This window comes from Cyanistes caeruleus, chromosome 7 (genome assembly GCF_971803275.1).
Source record: "Cyanistes caeruleus chromosome 7, bCyaCae1.hap1.1, whole genome shotgun sequence".
NCBI lineage: Eukaryota > Metazoa > Chordata > Aves > Passeriformes > Paridae > Cyanistes > Cyanistes caeruleus.
Genome location: NC_141707.1, coordinates 20,627,765 through 20,643,124, shown reverse-complemented (window position 1 = coordinate 20,643,124; position 15,360 = coordinate 20,627,765). Strand labels below are relative to the sequence as shown.

At 36.6% G+C, this 15,360-nt stretch overlaps 1 protein-coding gene across 10 annotated transcripts in view; it reads right to left on the bottom strand.

Moving 5' to 3' along the window:
- The window catches only part of LOC111932070 (uncharacterized), a 76,386-nt gene that overhangs the window by 57,091 nt on the left and 3,935 nt on the right, over nt 1–15,360 (bottom strand). For 3 of the 10 annotated variants that reach the window (XM_086897832.1, XM_086897831.1, XM_086897834.1), the window contains exons 4-9: nt 14,139–14,214; nt 12,501–12,572; nt 8,657–8,694; nt 5,911–5,997; nt 3,663–3,854; nt 2,033–2,184 (exon numbers count right to left, since the gene is read on the bottom strand). In XM_086897832.1, coding sequence (XP_086753958.1) covers nt 5,991–5,997; nt 8,657–8,694; nt 12,501–12,572; nt 14,139–14,214 — 193 coding nt within the window. In that variant the 3' untranslated portion in view covers nt 2,033–2,184; nt 3,663–3,854; nt 5,911–5,990. Of the gene's footprint in view, nt 1–2,032; nt 2,185–2,811; nt 3,855–4,969; nt 5,100–5,910; nt 5,998–8,656; nt 8,847–12,500; nt 12,573–13,453; nt 13,683–14,138; nt 14,215–15,360 lie in introns of all 10 variants that reach the window. The other 7 variants (XM_086897828.1, XM_086897829.1, XM_086897833.1 and 4 more) reach the window with 6 other exon arrangements.

The following is a 15,360-nucleotide window of genomic DNA, read 5'->3' as shown; positions in this document are numbered from 1 at the left end:
ATTTACAGCACCCTGAGCCATCAGTCATGCTTCAATTTGCCTGTTGCAGCTGGACAACTTGCCAGCTGCTATTAATAGTCCAGTACATGAAACTGTCAGTCCTTCAAATGGCAAGGTAAAGGCAATTAGTTTATAAGGTTAAAAGCAAAAGTTTTGGGGAGGGATAGTCTATTTTAATACAATCACTTTAAAAAATAAGCAAGCCATATCTAGATCGAGCACGTGTCTTCTGTGCAAGACTAATAATCACATCTCACCAAAAATTGAATAAGTCTATTGTGTAAATGAAGGACTCCCTAAGCACACATTAACAAGAGAGACCATAGCAATCTATCATTTCAACGATCCCTGAACAACAGGATCTGTAAGTACTTTTGATAGAACAAATTGTGACAGCTTCATAGGAATTACTGCAAGTTGCATAGGCAAAAATCTACAGAATAAAAGGAATAGAAATAGGATGTAGGCTGTTCAGTCAATTCTCATATGATCAAGCATTGAAAGTAGCCTTGCTAAAACAAATGTTTTTCTCACTAGAATAAGAAGACAGGGATAGTATAGGAGTGCCTCAAGTGCCACGTCAGAACTAACCATAATGAGAAAATCAAATAAATATTGTGTTGCTAAAAGAAAATATAAATAAATCAAAAATATTTATTTTCATGTTTCAGTTAAAGCAAAATTTAGCACTGCATTTCTCATCATATATAAAAACATTATCTATCTATCTATCTATCTATCTATCTATCTATCTATCTATCTATCTCTTAGCTTGACTGGCCTCCCAGTCAATCTAACAGTCCTATGAGTAAAGTGTAAGAACACAAAAACCTGGATCTATTTCTTACAAGAAGTTAAAGCCAAATTATTAATGCATGACAGAGTCTGGTACAGGTAGATGTAAGTGTGCTGGCACACACACTTTTACCTCACCTCCTTCATTTGTGCTTGTATATCATCTTATATAGAAATAGTCACAAGAAATTTGACAAGTAGGTCAATACTTGAAAACTGCACTATCCTTTTCTTTGAGGAACAATTCTGGTTTTCTCCACCTTATGGAACTCTCAAACAAGACACTTAAAATAAAATGCTTCAAAGATAGTGAGAGCATATGGCAAAATAAAACCCTCTCACCTCAACTTCTCTGCAAAAGAACTAAGTTGCTGTCTATGAATGATTATAATTTATCTGCTAGCCCATAGCTGTGAATAGTCAGAAAAGAGATATTTTAGAATAGTTCAGAAATGCTTGTCCACATTAGATTAGCCTTTCATGCCAACACTTTTACTACTGACATAAACATATCTTCCCAATAGGGAAGTGTTTACCATTTGACAATTTTGCATGAATAGAAAGAAACATCAGAAAATTTAAAAAGACAAGCTGAAAGAAACAAAAGGTAGTATGTCAATGACCTAGCAAAAGGCCAGTTTCTTACTTACAATGTGCCACCTAAAATTTAGCACCTTGATGTCAAATAAATACTTCATTCATATTCTCTCTGTTGAGGGATTGCTCCGTGTGTAATGAACAGATCAATACAGATCATTTCGTCAGTACCTTATTGCACTTCACAAAAGCCACTAATGACTCTTCCTCTCCCTTCTGTAAAGCTCACTGAGAGTTTTGCCACAATGTTCAAGGGAGTTAGAGGTATCTCAATTCTCAGCACTGTTGTGAGAGGTATGAAAATGGTTCACAACTGCAACACATTACTGGAAACTTAGGCCACAAGATGGTGTTCTGAATGCACATTAGAAGCCAAACCAGCAGATCCCAAAACACCTTAATAACAACTGATTCATCTAAATTTTAACACCTCTTTTCCACATTTTCCTGAAACTTTGATGTCTCAATGTTATTATTCACTTACTTCAAAGACTTTTGTAAGTAAAGCACACTAAAAATGATAAAAGGCATATAACTTAGAAAAATGTGATCATAATAAGATAACACAATACATTGCACATAACAGTTGCCTCTACAGAAAGAGCTTTATGGGAATGTTACAGCATTTGTATTTACTAACCTGTTGTAATCTAGTGGGCTGTGATTACTTTTCTGTGTTTTCCTTCCAACACCAATGAAACTCTTCCCTCGTGAATAAACTTCTTCACTGAACACTTTTGCTCTCTGACTCCCAAGTGCTGTTTTCTCCAGCTGAGCAGCTGGTGTGAAAAGCTTTAGGGAACAGAAAAGAGTTTGAGGTATCAAATCTGCTACTATCCTCTTTCACCGATAAAATGTTTCATTTTGGCTGCTTCAGCTCAAGTGCCTTCGGTAACTATCAGTGGCTTCATTCATTCATGTGTCACTAACATTTAAAGATGTTTCTGGGGTTTTTTACCCAAGAAATAGAAGTGCTAAAAAATGCAGATTGAGACAACCAAAAAGTAGCTGCCCACTTCAAAAACAGTTTAGGCTAGCTGAAACTTTTTTACTTCTGTAAATCCTGTTTCTAAAAGAACACTACTGTTGGCAACTTCTTGTATCTTCTATCATATAAAAACTAGAGCACTCAATCAGGAATTTGAGGGTATTTGAAATCACACATTTGTCCCCTATTTGCCCCCTTCAGAGTGCCATCTCTCAGAATTGTATCTGCCCACCCTCCCATCCCCATCCCTGGGATATTAGGTGGGAAATTTCAATAAAACAGTTGCTCTTCACTTCTTGCATTAAACTTCTTCCATTTGTTATTCCATTAAGCCATCAAAACTCATTTTCCTAATTCAGGCAACGCCCAGTAGTAAATCTAATTGTAATAAATACAAAAAGCAAAAAAGGTGAATGCTATAGAATGCAAACCTGACAGGGTAGTGACTTTATCTTGAAAAGAGGATTACTTGGCACGAGGTCACAAAGTCAGTGCAGACACAAAAGTGTGACTACAACAGTTAGGGTCAGACTCCAGAATTTAAGTCTTCTCTGCAACACCTTAATTGAAAATCCAACTGTGTTTAATTTCAAGATACAAGCTCTTCTGCTCTCTGCTTCAGGGCAGTCAAATGCAATTCAGCTTTGATCCAAAAACCTTACATGGTCATAGCACATATAAGCTGATGAGAAAAAGGACTAAAACAGCTGTAGAGCTTTTGGTCTGAAGCATTCTGTGCAGAGCTCAGAACCTGTGGCTGTTAAAAATCAGTCTGCACAGGGAGAGACAGCTTGATTCACTTGCTTATAGTTAAATGTTCTTTCCAGGTAACTTTGAAACCGATTCCACTGTACTAAAGCCACTTTTTTCAAGCAGCCACAATACAATAATGGGATAATTTTCATTACTCAAATTTGAGCTACTGCAAAAAAATCCAATTTGAAAAGTAGAGTCCTTCTCCCCAAAAACTGCTAATTACAACCAGAATATTCCTGCTTTCCTTGTCTCAAGTGAACATTCACATTGTTTTTCTGACAATTAATGCATCATAGACTACACTATGTTCCTAAGCCCACTACTTTTTTAAAAATACAAGACATAAAATTATATTTAATTGTGTATACAGCTTAAATATATTATACCAATATGCACCAACATGTCAGAAATTTTATTAGTGCATAAGAAAAGTTCCACTGGGTAGCAGCTGCCGCCTTTTCTAGGGTTCCAAGTAATTGTTGTCTTTTAAATATAAAAAGTGTTCTTAGAACTTCTGAATGCATACACTTTGCTGGACATTTTCTGTTCCTTCTTCTAGGTCTATTTTGAAAATCTCTGCATAAGCTCATTTCAGTTTCTAAAAATACATATAATTATGCTCATAAGTTTGAAATCTTGGCACTTCTCTATTTCTAAACTTAAGATCCCAGTTAATCATGTAATTGTACAATATGAGCCTGTGATAGTGAAGATGCCCCTGTAAAAAAAAAAAAAAAAGAGTAAAAATTATTTTGCTTTTCAGTGCTTGATGCATGCTAATGAATATCTGCTTTGTTCTAGAAACACATGAAATACAGAGAAACCTTTAATTTTATACACGCAAACTGAGCAGAGATGCATGTGCATTAATAAAACAGGGCACATACTTAGTGGCATCTGTGGTAAACTGAATGCAGGAAATAAATTTCTAGAGCAGAAAGAGAGGCAGAAGTAGCAGCTTTGGGGAGTTTAAAGAGAATCTCTTGTATGAATAAAATCCTATGGATTGGCATCAATTTGCAAGTATTTTCTATCATTCTGAAGATTTTTATCCATCTTATTTTTCCAAATAAATGAAAAATGCCAAAAAATACCAAAGAAATAACCCAAAACCCAAACCAACCAAAAATAAATCAAAGAAAACAAAACAAAAAAACCACAAACAAACGAACAAAAAAGAAACCTTCTTAGGAAAACTATTTTTAAAAAACCAAAAACAACAGAACAAATATTCAATATCAGATGTTCTGAGGGTTTTTTTTCTTTTAATTTTCTTTTATTCCTTCCCAGACAAAATCATTTGCCAACGTTGAGCAAAAGTTAGGAAAGGTTTGGATTTTGTAAGAGTTCTTTTTATGATGAGTATACTATGAACAGTAAAAAACATCATCCTACCCTTAGAGCTATCTTTTCCTCAACATTTTGCAAGATGTAGTAAATATTTACATCCTCATGCTTCACTCTACTCGCCTGTATAATGATATGCTGCCATACCTACACTGTCTTTATCTAACGTCTGATTCATTAATGATTGTAAGGAACACTGAGAAGCTCACTTAAAAGCATAATATCAGAAACAGCTTTTGCAAGGAGCATCATAAATGAAGTGTCATTATAATAAAATTCAACTTTTCTATAAGAAAGGGTACAATTATATTCATATGTATTTCCTACACGCTAGAAATAATGATATTGAGAGTTTCTAATCAACAAAAATGCACTGATATACATGCTTAAGTACAAAAGGGATCATTCAGTAATGATTCTATTTTTAACATCTCATATTTGTGAACTGGAAGTCAAGTACAAGAACATGCTTAAGCTGATCCTTACCAGACACCAGGCCACTAAGGCTTACAATCTGCATCTCTGCTTTGTTCTTGCTCTCCTATGCCAAGGTGCAACAGAGAGGCCTAGCTCCAGGTGATTCCAAGTGCCATATGTGCTGCATTTCCTGCACACACTAGGAGTTGGGAACAGTATTTCCAGGTTTACAGCTAGTCTGTTTTTCTTGCTTTTTAAGCCTGCCATCTCCTGTTATTTATACATTTTATTTAATATGTGCTTTTTATTTTTTTCCCCAAATACCAAGGACAACTAAAAACATACAACAGACAGGCACAGCAGGGAAAATGGAAGCATGCGCTCAAAGACATGCAGCCAAATTCAGCCCTTTAGAGAATCTGCTCACAGAAGCATGAAATTTTCACAGATGTCTGAGTAGTGCAAGGATAGCATGACTGACATGTTCTGCTGTCTTTGCTATCCAGAGTATTTTTGTGGATGGCTCTAGATGTGGGAGGGGCTTCCCTTTCACAGCATTTGAAAATACAAATCCACACAGCCGTTTCCAAAAGAGGAAGGCATACTAAAATTGCTGACCGACATGCCAAGCTTTAGCCTCTCTGAGTGGTCCTACTGGCTTTGAAGGGGCTATTCATATGGAAAGGCACATTATCTAGCATGGGTTCAGTTGTATGGCCAGATTTTAGGACATATGCCAGCTTTGTGGAGGCGCCTCGAACTGATTAACAGCTCTGCCGTGGAGGGGCAACAACAAACACGGGAGACAGAGACACTGTGGACACTGCTCCAGCTCTAGAGAGCTCCAACAGCAGTGATGTTGGCATGGGAAGAAAAAGAACAGGGTGACAAGACATTCAGACAACAGTTTTGGGGCTATTACTAGAGCTGCCATGCAGCATATCTCTACTAGAAGAACACCCTAATGCAAAGGCTAACACATAGACTCCTCATAGAGCAAGCATAATCACCTAGGTTTGCAGAGGCAGTAAGATGGCAATCACTGGCAGTAATTGTCCTCCTTCCAACTGGCATTTGGAGTGATGATGGTTTAAACACTGCCAGGAACAACAGAACAAAAAGATAAATCCAATGCTACAGACTAATCAGTTCTCAGATTAATGTGGAAATTAAAAGTCTACAAAAGCAACAAGCATTAGTAAACAGTTTTCATTTGTTACAAGTACTATGATCCAGACTTTGCCCTCTCCAAACACCTCTATCTCTTAAAAAAATTCCAAAGCCAAAACATTTTTAAACAAATTCCATACATAAGTCTATTTTTAGCAACCAAGTCTAGAAAAACAGGGCTCAGGGTCAATCAGCGTTAATTCAAAAACCACTACTTGCAACAAAACAATATATTTAACATCACAACCCTATTTCTATGTTCTGGTCAGAAACACTGTTTTCTGACAACATTCATATAATTAAATGACAGAGAATCTTTCATTAAATACAAGGGCTGATTCTTATCTCACAAGAATTGATGGCAAATTTGCTGGCTGAAGTTTGAAAACAACCACACTCTATAGTTAGCATACATAACACGCTAAGTTTGGGGTGTGGAAAAGCTCAGTGTGTCGTCAGTTTGTGTTCTTTTTTTCCCCCCCAAGAAAAAGATCTGGCAGCATATATCTGTTTCACAGTAAAAATGAGGTATTAATACTATCCAGTAATTCAGCTGCTTCCCAGTGTTTGGGCAAACCTTGGTGAAGAGAGCAAACTCCTTGTTTTCATACTTGTTAATCTGCCAGTTTCCTCGTCAGGAATTTACATGAGAATATGTGCATTTTCATGCAAGCTAAAGTATTTTTTTTCAAATACCTTACCAGAGTAATAACTATCATCTGGCTGTAAAGCTACACCCTGCACTATGAGTTAGATGCTGAGTGACTGCATAGTAAAGAATATATGGTAAACCAATATCATAACTGCACAAAATGGAATCCAGATACAATTCCAGACAGTTATGTTGAATGCTGGTCACTGTGGGGAAAATGAAATCTTTCAAGCAGTGTAATAAAAACTCATAGCAACACCAGAAAAATTATAAACTTATAAATAAACTAAGAAACAATTGCTGTATGTGCTGAACTTGGTTGCCCGCAAAAGATGAGAAAGAGCTTTCCTGTTATAGAAACCTACAATGAGGTAGAAAGTAAACTTCCTGAAATGCCAGATGAAACCCAGGAAATGAATGTTTTCTATTTCTCCTGAGACACTTTTTGAATTATCAAGGTAGAAACTCAGTAGGAAGCTTTTTAACATGTCTGTTTTATCAATTTTATCTGCCTTTGGAGTGAAATTGCTATCCTTGGGTACCTTGATTTCAGCCACTCCTGACTCTCCTTTTGCCAGGTACCAGTTATTATTTCAGTGTATCAGCACAGGTCAAAAGATGAAGATTTGCTTACATTCCTTACTCCCACACTCACATTTCAGAACAGGCTAAGGGAATGCAACATTCATACTGCTAGGGCACTGAAAAAGGGCCTTTATATAAATGAAATGCAAGTCTTCAATTTATGGCCTAGGGGAAACTTAAATAATACTGACACCTTTCAGCTACCCTCCACATGTATTCTCAAACCATGGACTGAACTCCCAAGGTCTTGTCCCAGTACGCACAGGGTTCATTGCTAACCCTCGAGCTCACTGCCTGAGAAGACAGCTGTTTCAAGATCCTAGTCAAGAGCTGGAAGTGACTCTGACACAGCAATAGATCCTGAAAGCCAAAGGTTCACTCTTTCAGTTGAATGGATGAAAAACCCCTCTTGAAACCAGGACTACAGGTAACCTAAGATATTTCGCTCTCTTAAAGAAAAAGTGAAGCTTGTGAAATATATTCTGGGATACCCAGAGTTAATTGTTCAACAGGAAATTCTAACACTGTTCAAAGATGATCCACATGGTTCAGAATATAATGTAATATGCTCCTCCTAAAAGAAGTTGTCAGTATCTTGTAGGTTTTTATTACAATTGCTCATGATAAAACACACTATTTAATTACTAACATGAAAGTGATTCTATCATAAAGGAAGAAGGTGAAATGAGACCTCTCTGCCTTCTCTGCACATAAAAATACAGTGCTTTCTCAAATGCATTTTTAATGATGCATTGCATTTTCTTAGATCTGTGGGTTGTAATTTCCCTGTTGATGTCCTTGGATATGATGCAATACCTAAAGCAATATACAGCCACAATATATAATTTTTAAAAATCTAGACTTCTTAAGATATTGTTCAGGAAGAGATTTGTGATTTTGTGCCCAACTTTATAGTCCATTAAATGTCACATGCTTAAGTGCTCAACTTCTAAAATACACTATTTTTCCTAAGACATTTCATGTTGAACTTCTAAGATAAGATAACTATTTCCAAAATGCTGAATTAACATTTCTAAAATGCTGGGTATAGTCTGGAACTTGATATTTTTTTAACCAGACAACCAAACTTCAAAACATCCATTCTTCAGGTACGGTAATAAATTAATTGTCAAAATAAACAAACTTACACAGAACATAACGTCAGAAAACCAAATATTTTTAACACACAGTGTCATCTTTTCAATAAAACAGAGCACAAGTCAGAGTTCATGACAAACAGGTATTTTTAGTGGGCATCTTAGAATCTACAGACTGTAAGTGTATATGGGCTTTCAATATTTATAAGCACTATCAAAGAAACAACTGAACATAATGTGAGTTTTCCTTACCCTGACTGAAAACTCTTGTACCAGGACAACCACATCCACTGGGAAAGCAGCATTATTTGGAAAGAGGCCAGATCAGACAGATGGCAGAGAAAAGGGAATCAGTGAAATGTTCAGTGTTGAAAAGTTTCAGTAGCAATCTAATGTGCTAAGCAACAAATAAATTGGTCAGTCTCTTCGTCTTCTGATATTACTAAAACCAAACAAAGGTATAGCATAAGCAAAACATATTTTTCTAAATTAAATATAAATATACAAACAAATAAATATAGTCATCTGTAGTTTTGAGAAAATTATGTGAAATATTCAGTGAAATAAGGTATCAAAGAGTAAATTTTTCTCTATATATATAATCCAAAATATATTCTTGTGTTTTCCAAATAGTATACAGTGTATAAAATAAACCATGCCACTTAGCTACCTTAATTTTTAACATTAGTTTTTGAAACTAGGGTAATTTGATTCTTATAATTTTTAAGAACTGCATGACCACCAGTAAGTTTCAAATTAATAACTTTGATAAAAACTTGACAGATTTAGTTCAGGTGTATGATCAATAGGCTACACTCTCCAAGCCACTGCTCTTTATTTGATGTAGTGCTGCTCACAAAAACCCAAGACAGACGTGATCTGCTTTCATGTTTCATGCACTGAGCTTAGGGATGCCCAGTGCAACCCCCAAGTAAAGATTCAACCAGGTCTAATTACACTGTTGAACAAATGTTCAAGCAGATATACTTCTGTTTCAAACAACACACAAAATGTTGATGTAGTACCATCATCCAGTCACTTTTATCCCCACGTGAGTAACTCTGGAAGGCTGATAATTTGGGAATGAAGCTCTGGTACTACAACTGCATGTGTAGTGGTCATGGAGACAGGTGTCAGTGCCGAATGGAACAAGCACATGCTAAGACACTGGGGGCAATCCTGGTGAGCTATAGTGAAACCATTTATTGTTTGCAGACACTCTGAGCAGTTCAAGGAAAATATTTTCGATAGCTACACTATTAGGGGTCCTGCAAACATTTTTGTATTAAACACAAGTCATGTATCTGTACATACTCTCTGTACTAGTCCTATCCAGCTCAAAGACATGGACAATGTGGATCACACTGTGCCAGTCATCATGCTATACAACTATTTTCATTTGTGCTGCCACAAATAAAGAAGTAAATATAGAAGTGGTACCTCTGGTATGAAATCTAGCTTTTGTTGTCAAGATTATTTCCTTGCCCAGTGACATAAAAGTGTTCAGTATGCCATTATGTGGATAAAACAATTAAAAAGTTTCTCAGAACTAACTCTGTCATCTTGGACAGCAAAATTACTGCTGCAAGGAGCCACCAGCACATTTGTTTTCATTACAATCAAACGCACCATCCTCATCAAAATGATAATTTGACAGGGATTTTTTTGTTCAACTCATGACAATTTATCCATGTCAGTATTTATTATCTTACTGTCATGAAAGCTCCTATGCAGAGTGCCACTTCATTATCCATACATGAGTTTAAAGCAGTAGTTTGCCTGATCAGAAGTGCCAAGCAGTTTATCATTTTGTATTTGCCAAAATTATTTTGTAATAGGTCACTGGGTTTTTTCCCTTAGAAAGCAATGTGTATGGAATGTTTTCTTAAAATATTAGACAGCCAATTCCTCTACTGGATTAGTACAGTTCATTGGAGTACAGTGCTATTGTTTCAATTAAACATATCTTGGAATAAAAATTGTGGCTAGTTGAAATGAAAACAACTATTAATTCTCAACAATATTTTCTATTTAACACCTCTGTAAATTCTCAGAAGTAATAGCTTTTGTCCACTTATAATAATATAAGCTGGCAAAAAGTGGATTTATTATTAGCAAAACACCAAGATTAATAAGTGCTGAGTCTTGGCAAAAATCTGAATGTTTTACATACTACTCTGGAAAAGTAACAAAGGCATGACAAAATTTACAAACAAGGAATGCCCATGTAACAATATTCAGAAGACTACTTTAGTGATTAGTATTTCATTAATGAGGGAATTGGATTTCTGGCTGCATTTTGTTCCTTCAAATGTTAAGATATTCTGTCTGTAAAAAGCCTTCTTATGTTCTCTGTAGAACATTTTCCTAACCACCACCACCCCTCAATATATGCACTTTTGTATGATGATTGTATGTACTTTCTAAACTTGGTTCCATCTCTTCTGTCTGAATTTTTTCTGAGGTACACCATCTGAGTTGACGTCAACAATCAGCAACACTCTTCTTGATGGGCTGGACTTTCTTGACTGGAATTTAACATTTTCTTTTATTTCTAATATCTGTCTGCCTTTGCAGGGACTATACAGATAAATTCCTGTGATTATGCCCTCCAGTTTGCCAGCTTTCTGTCAAGCATTTTGTTTCCTTGTGCTCCTCTGCATCTGAAGTCTCTCATCTTACACCTACACTACCATTTCTTTGGGACTCTGTCTTTGGTTAGCGTTTCCCCCAGCCCCAGATATTACCTCTTTCAACTTCAAAAATAAATCCCTCTAGTGTGCACATGCCAACACAAACTACTTCACTTCCCTAATACCTGTGTCTTTCAGTACACACATTCCCAGCCTTTCTCTGACAGCTCTCTCTGGATCACTAACTGAATATCATTGTGGCTGAAACAGAGCTGTTACTGTCCTCACCCTTCTCTCTCTCCAAGTTAACCTTGCACAAGGCCTCCTGTGCTGATATGGCCATCCTGCTGATTCCACAAGCATGTAATTCAAGTATCTTCAACTTAGACTTCTCTATAGGTCCTCTTCTAACAGCTATATACAATAATTACAGTCTTGCTGCTTACTGCATGAGGTAAAGTTTTTCCCAACCATCCATATAGATAAGCCTTCTCCAAGCTCCTACCATCTTGGTTTCTTCAAATTCTGCCAAATGCCATCCTGTTGGATGGTCAAATAATAACATACATATCTTAGCTACACTGCTTTTCATGCTAGGGAGGAGATTTTCAGAAATAATTGTGCAGGATCATGTTATCTTCAAATCTTTCCTTCAAATTGTGTTTGTTTTGTTTTTTTTTTAACCACTGTGACAGTTAACTGCTGTGCTATGCTCCCAGACCTGCACTTCCATTGGGTCTTCTGCTTCCTGGTTACACCTGCACTGCAAGGTCTTTGGAGCAGGGCCAGCTTCTTGTGTTTGTACAGTGCCACCCACAGCAAAGCCCATTTTATGACTAGGACTCCTGGAGGACATCGACCAGCACTGCAAACCACAGCAAAGCGTCACTGTGGTAAGAGCAGCTGTCTCTGTCAGCATAACTTTCCTTGCTGCAGAAGGGAGAGAAACCCCATCAGACTCTTCTTCCCACACTTGTCTGCTGCAGCTTCTCTTAACAAAACAGTGTCTGCTTGACTTGGAGGCAGTTTCTCCAAGGGACACATCAGTGTCTCATCCTTTGAAGCCTGTCTAGCAATCACCCAGCTCTTTCTTCCTCATCTGAGAAAGAAAAGCTCTTCCTCATCTGAGAAAGGTAAAGCTTTAAGAGGCAGAGCAAACAAAAACTGTCAAAACAAGCAGGGTTAGATCCAGAATCTATCATATTTAAAAGAAATGCTAAATTTACTGTTATAAGCTTTAAAAAAGTCCCCTGAAACAAAGAAAAACAGGCTGAAATTGGCCGAGTCATCTCAGTAAGAGGCAGAGCTCTTTTCCAGTCCCACCACTGTGTAATCCAGCCATTCCCAGCCACCTGCTGGCAGTTCACACTCCCTCTCCAGGCTGACTTCCTGTAAAACTAACATATTCCAGCTGTTCTGCATGACAGGCCTTAACCCTTGCTTCCCCTTGCTAAATAACTCACTGTCTTCCTCTGCATCTTCGTTTTTCCAGAGGAATTTCGTGTCACGGTCTTCATGTAACTCTGTGATGAGGCCTAAAAGGAAAGGTGAACTGTTTAGATTGCAGAGTAAAATAAACAAATAAATAAGCCCCAAAATGGGATCTTCTTCCTTTGAATTCAAGCATGGGAATTCTGGAGGGGTGAATAAGATAAAAATAACAATCTCTTCTGGATCTGAATATTCTGCAATCACTTGGTATTTTAATTCTAATGAGAACATAAATGATAAACAGGCCTTAAGAATTTCCCTTTCAAATTTATATCTCAGGAACAAAATGATTCCTTGCCACCCAAGTTTTATATATATACTCTATCCATACTTTTCATATATGTATGGATATAAATGGTCTTATTCTAGTTCTGTAGGAAAATTGCTGCTTTGGTAAATGTACAAAAAGCAGATACAGCTTTAGTACTGGTCATCACAAGAACAAAGTCATGGAAAAAACCGTACAGTTTCTTTATAAAAACAAAATAAAGCCTTATTTTAATTTCACTAAACTAAACAAAAAAGTATTATGAGAATTTCACATGTGTCTTGTCATACTCAAAACCAGACACAGTATCAAGAATGAGTACTCGTTCTTCAACTCCATCTGTGGTTCCTCCTATTAGGGGAAGGGTAAGTAAGTTCTTCCTGCCATTAATTCTTCAAGAAGGTTGCTTTACTTTTCTGCTTTTCAAAATGTATTTTCACATTCACAGGTACTGTGTGTGGCCAGCCATTGTAATTGTTTCAGTTCAAATGGAATCTGTCAGTAAGTCAAATGCAGGGACATAATTTAGATACTAAAATGTGAATCTGGGAGATGATGAGGGTAAAACGCACTTCTGAAAGAAACCTCCCAGCAGTAGGAGGTCTACAATGACTGCACAGAAATGAGGATAACATGGTAGCATGAATTTAAACCCACCTTGCACTCCAGCTGTTCACATATGAAGAGTCAATTCATAGTCTGCATATTGTGTCTGTTCTGTGACAGGACATGCGACAAAGTCACGAGCTGATACACCTCATTACAGGACCAGGGGACTCTCAAATGCTTGCACATGGAAAGAAGCACCTGGGGCTGCAGTAAAAATATCCATGAGGGATAGCTTTGACTTGCATCTTATTGGAGGTATTTACATAAGGCAAGCCAGCTGTTAAAAGGAGAAAGCTGATTCAGTGCTCTCTTTAAGGATTAAGACATTTTGAGAAACAGCCTCATTTATTAGGATCAACAAGGTTTTGGTAGTCATCACACATCCTAACAGGAGGCTAAAGTGCACCTGGGCCTACATCTGAACTTTCATGTAGTTGAGAGTCTTTATCAACCAATAAAGTAAAAATGATTGGAATAACAGTTTATACTACAGAGAAATAAAGCAACTCATATAATATATAAATAATAAATAAAACATTTCAATTCTAACTTTTTTTTACTTGTATACAATGATAGATATCTACATTCTCAATCTTTAAAAATATTTTTTAATTATACATTACTTGTAAGGGAATCAGAAACTGTACTACATGAAAAGCAATTATAGCATTGTATATCCATAGGACATATTTCAACAGACAGATATAGAGAAGGAAGAATAAAAATAGATTACCCTAAAGGATGCACAAATTGGTTCAGAAATGTTTCCAGATTTTGCGGCTGAATTCTGAAGGCAAATATCTGTAATCCTATGAAAACAGCAACAACAACAACAAAAAAACCTGTGGATAAGAACTAATCTTCTCTACTGAGTCTATACCCAGAGGTTTTCCCCTGCCCTTAAGAAAGGGGAAACATTAAACAATGAGATATGGAATATAACTTGGATGTTTATTTCTAGATCAAATATAAATTATTCTTTGGTTCCTTTTGCTTTTTGTAATTTGCAGGGTTTAGATCTTGCCTCTCAAGTTTTCTAAACTGAGAGTCCATCTGAAACTTTTCATTATGACACGAGCACCCTGTGAAAGAAGAGAGCCAGTAGTGTCTATCAGCCTAGAATGACATTGGCTTTCGAGACAGCTAAGATGGCAGTCACAAGAGGTTTGTTACATGCTTCATTTGAAGATGCTAAAATTATGTCTGAAGAGTGGAAATTTGAGAAGCATTGACTTTAACTCTGAGTTACAAGTCTCCCCAATTAATTTTTGTATTTTAATCTTTAGGGAGACCTATAGAGAAAATGAAAACATCAACTTACTACTTAAACTTCTTCTACTGGTATGCCAGTAAAATAGCCTTCAACTGCCACACCTTTAAATGACTGCCAGAGGTCCAAGATATGGGGACACAGAGCAAGAGACATAACTTAGTCTGTTTTTTGAGTAACTGTGACCCTACTTGAACCTGTGTCTATGTGGGCGATTACATCCTTCTAATATTCTACATACAACAATGACATTTAACAAGATGCTTTAGCCAGATCTTGCTAAGCAATGTCAGCCAGCCAGTTTTCACAAGTTGCTAAGTAAGGTGTTTAGAAGTATTTAAAAGACACAATCTCTAGGCTAGCTGGCAATTTTCTGAAGATATTTTCTAATTTTTTTTCTTACTCAGTTTCAAATGGTGATTTGGGCAGCTGGAACCTGGGGGCATATTTGCTTCATTACATATAATATTTTGTCAGCTGGAGCTGATTTTTTTGTTAACATACAGATGGACACAGAAAGCCTTCAAAGGCCTTACAAATATATTTTGTTTTAAATGTAAATACCACTCTGGTATCATTAATAGCCAAGCTAGCTTGTTTCTCTTAGCATTCTACACCTTATATGACAATAATCTCAGGGCTTTATTTTGCCTGGTATAAATTTTCATTAAGCTTGCAGAGGGCT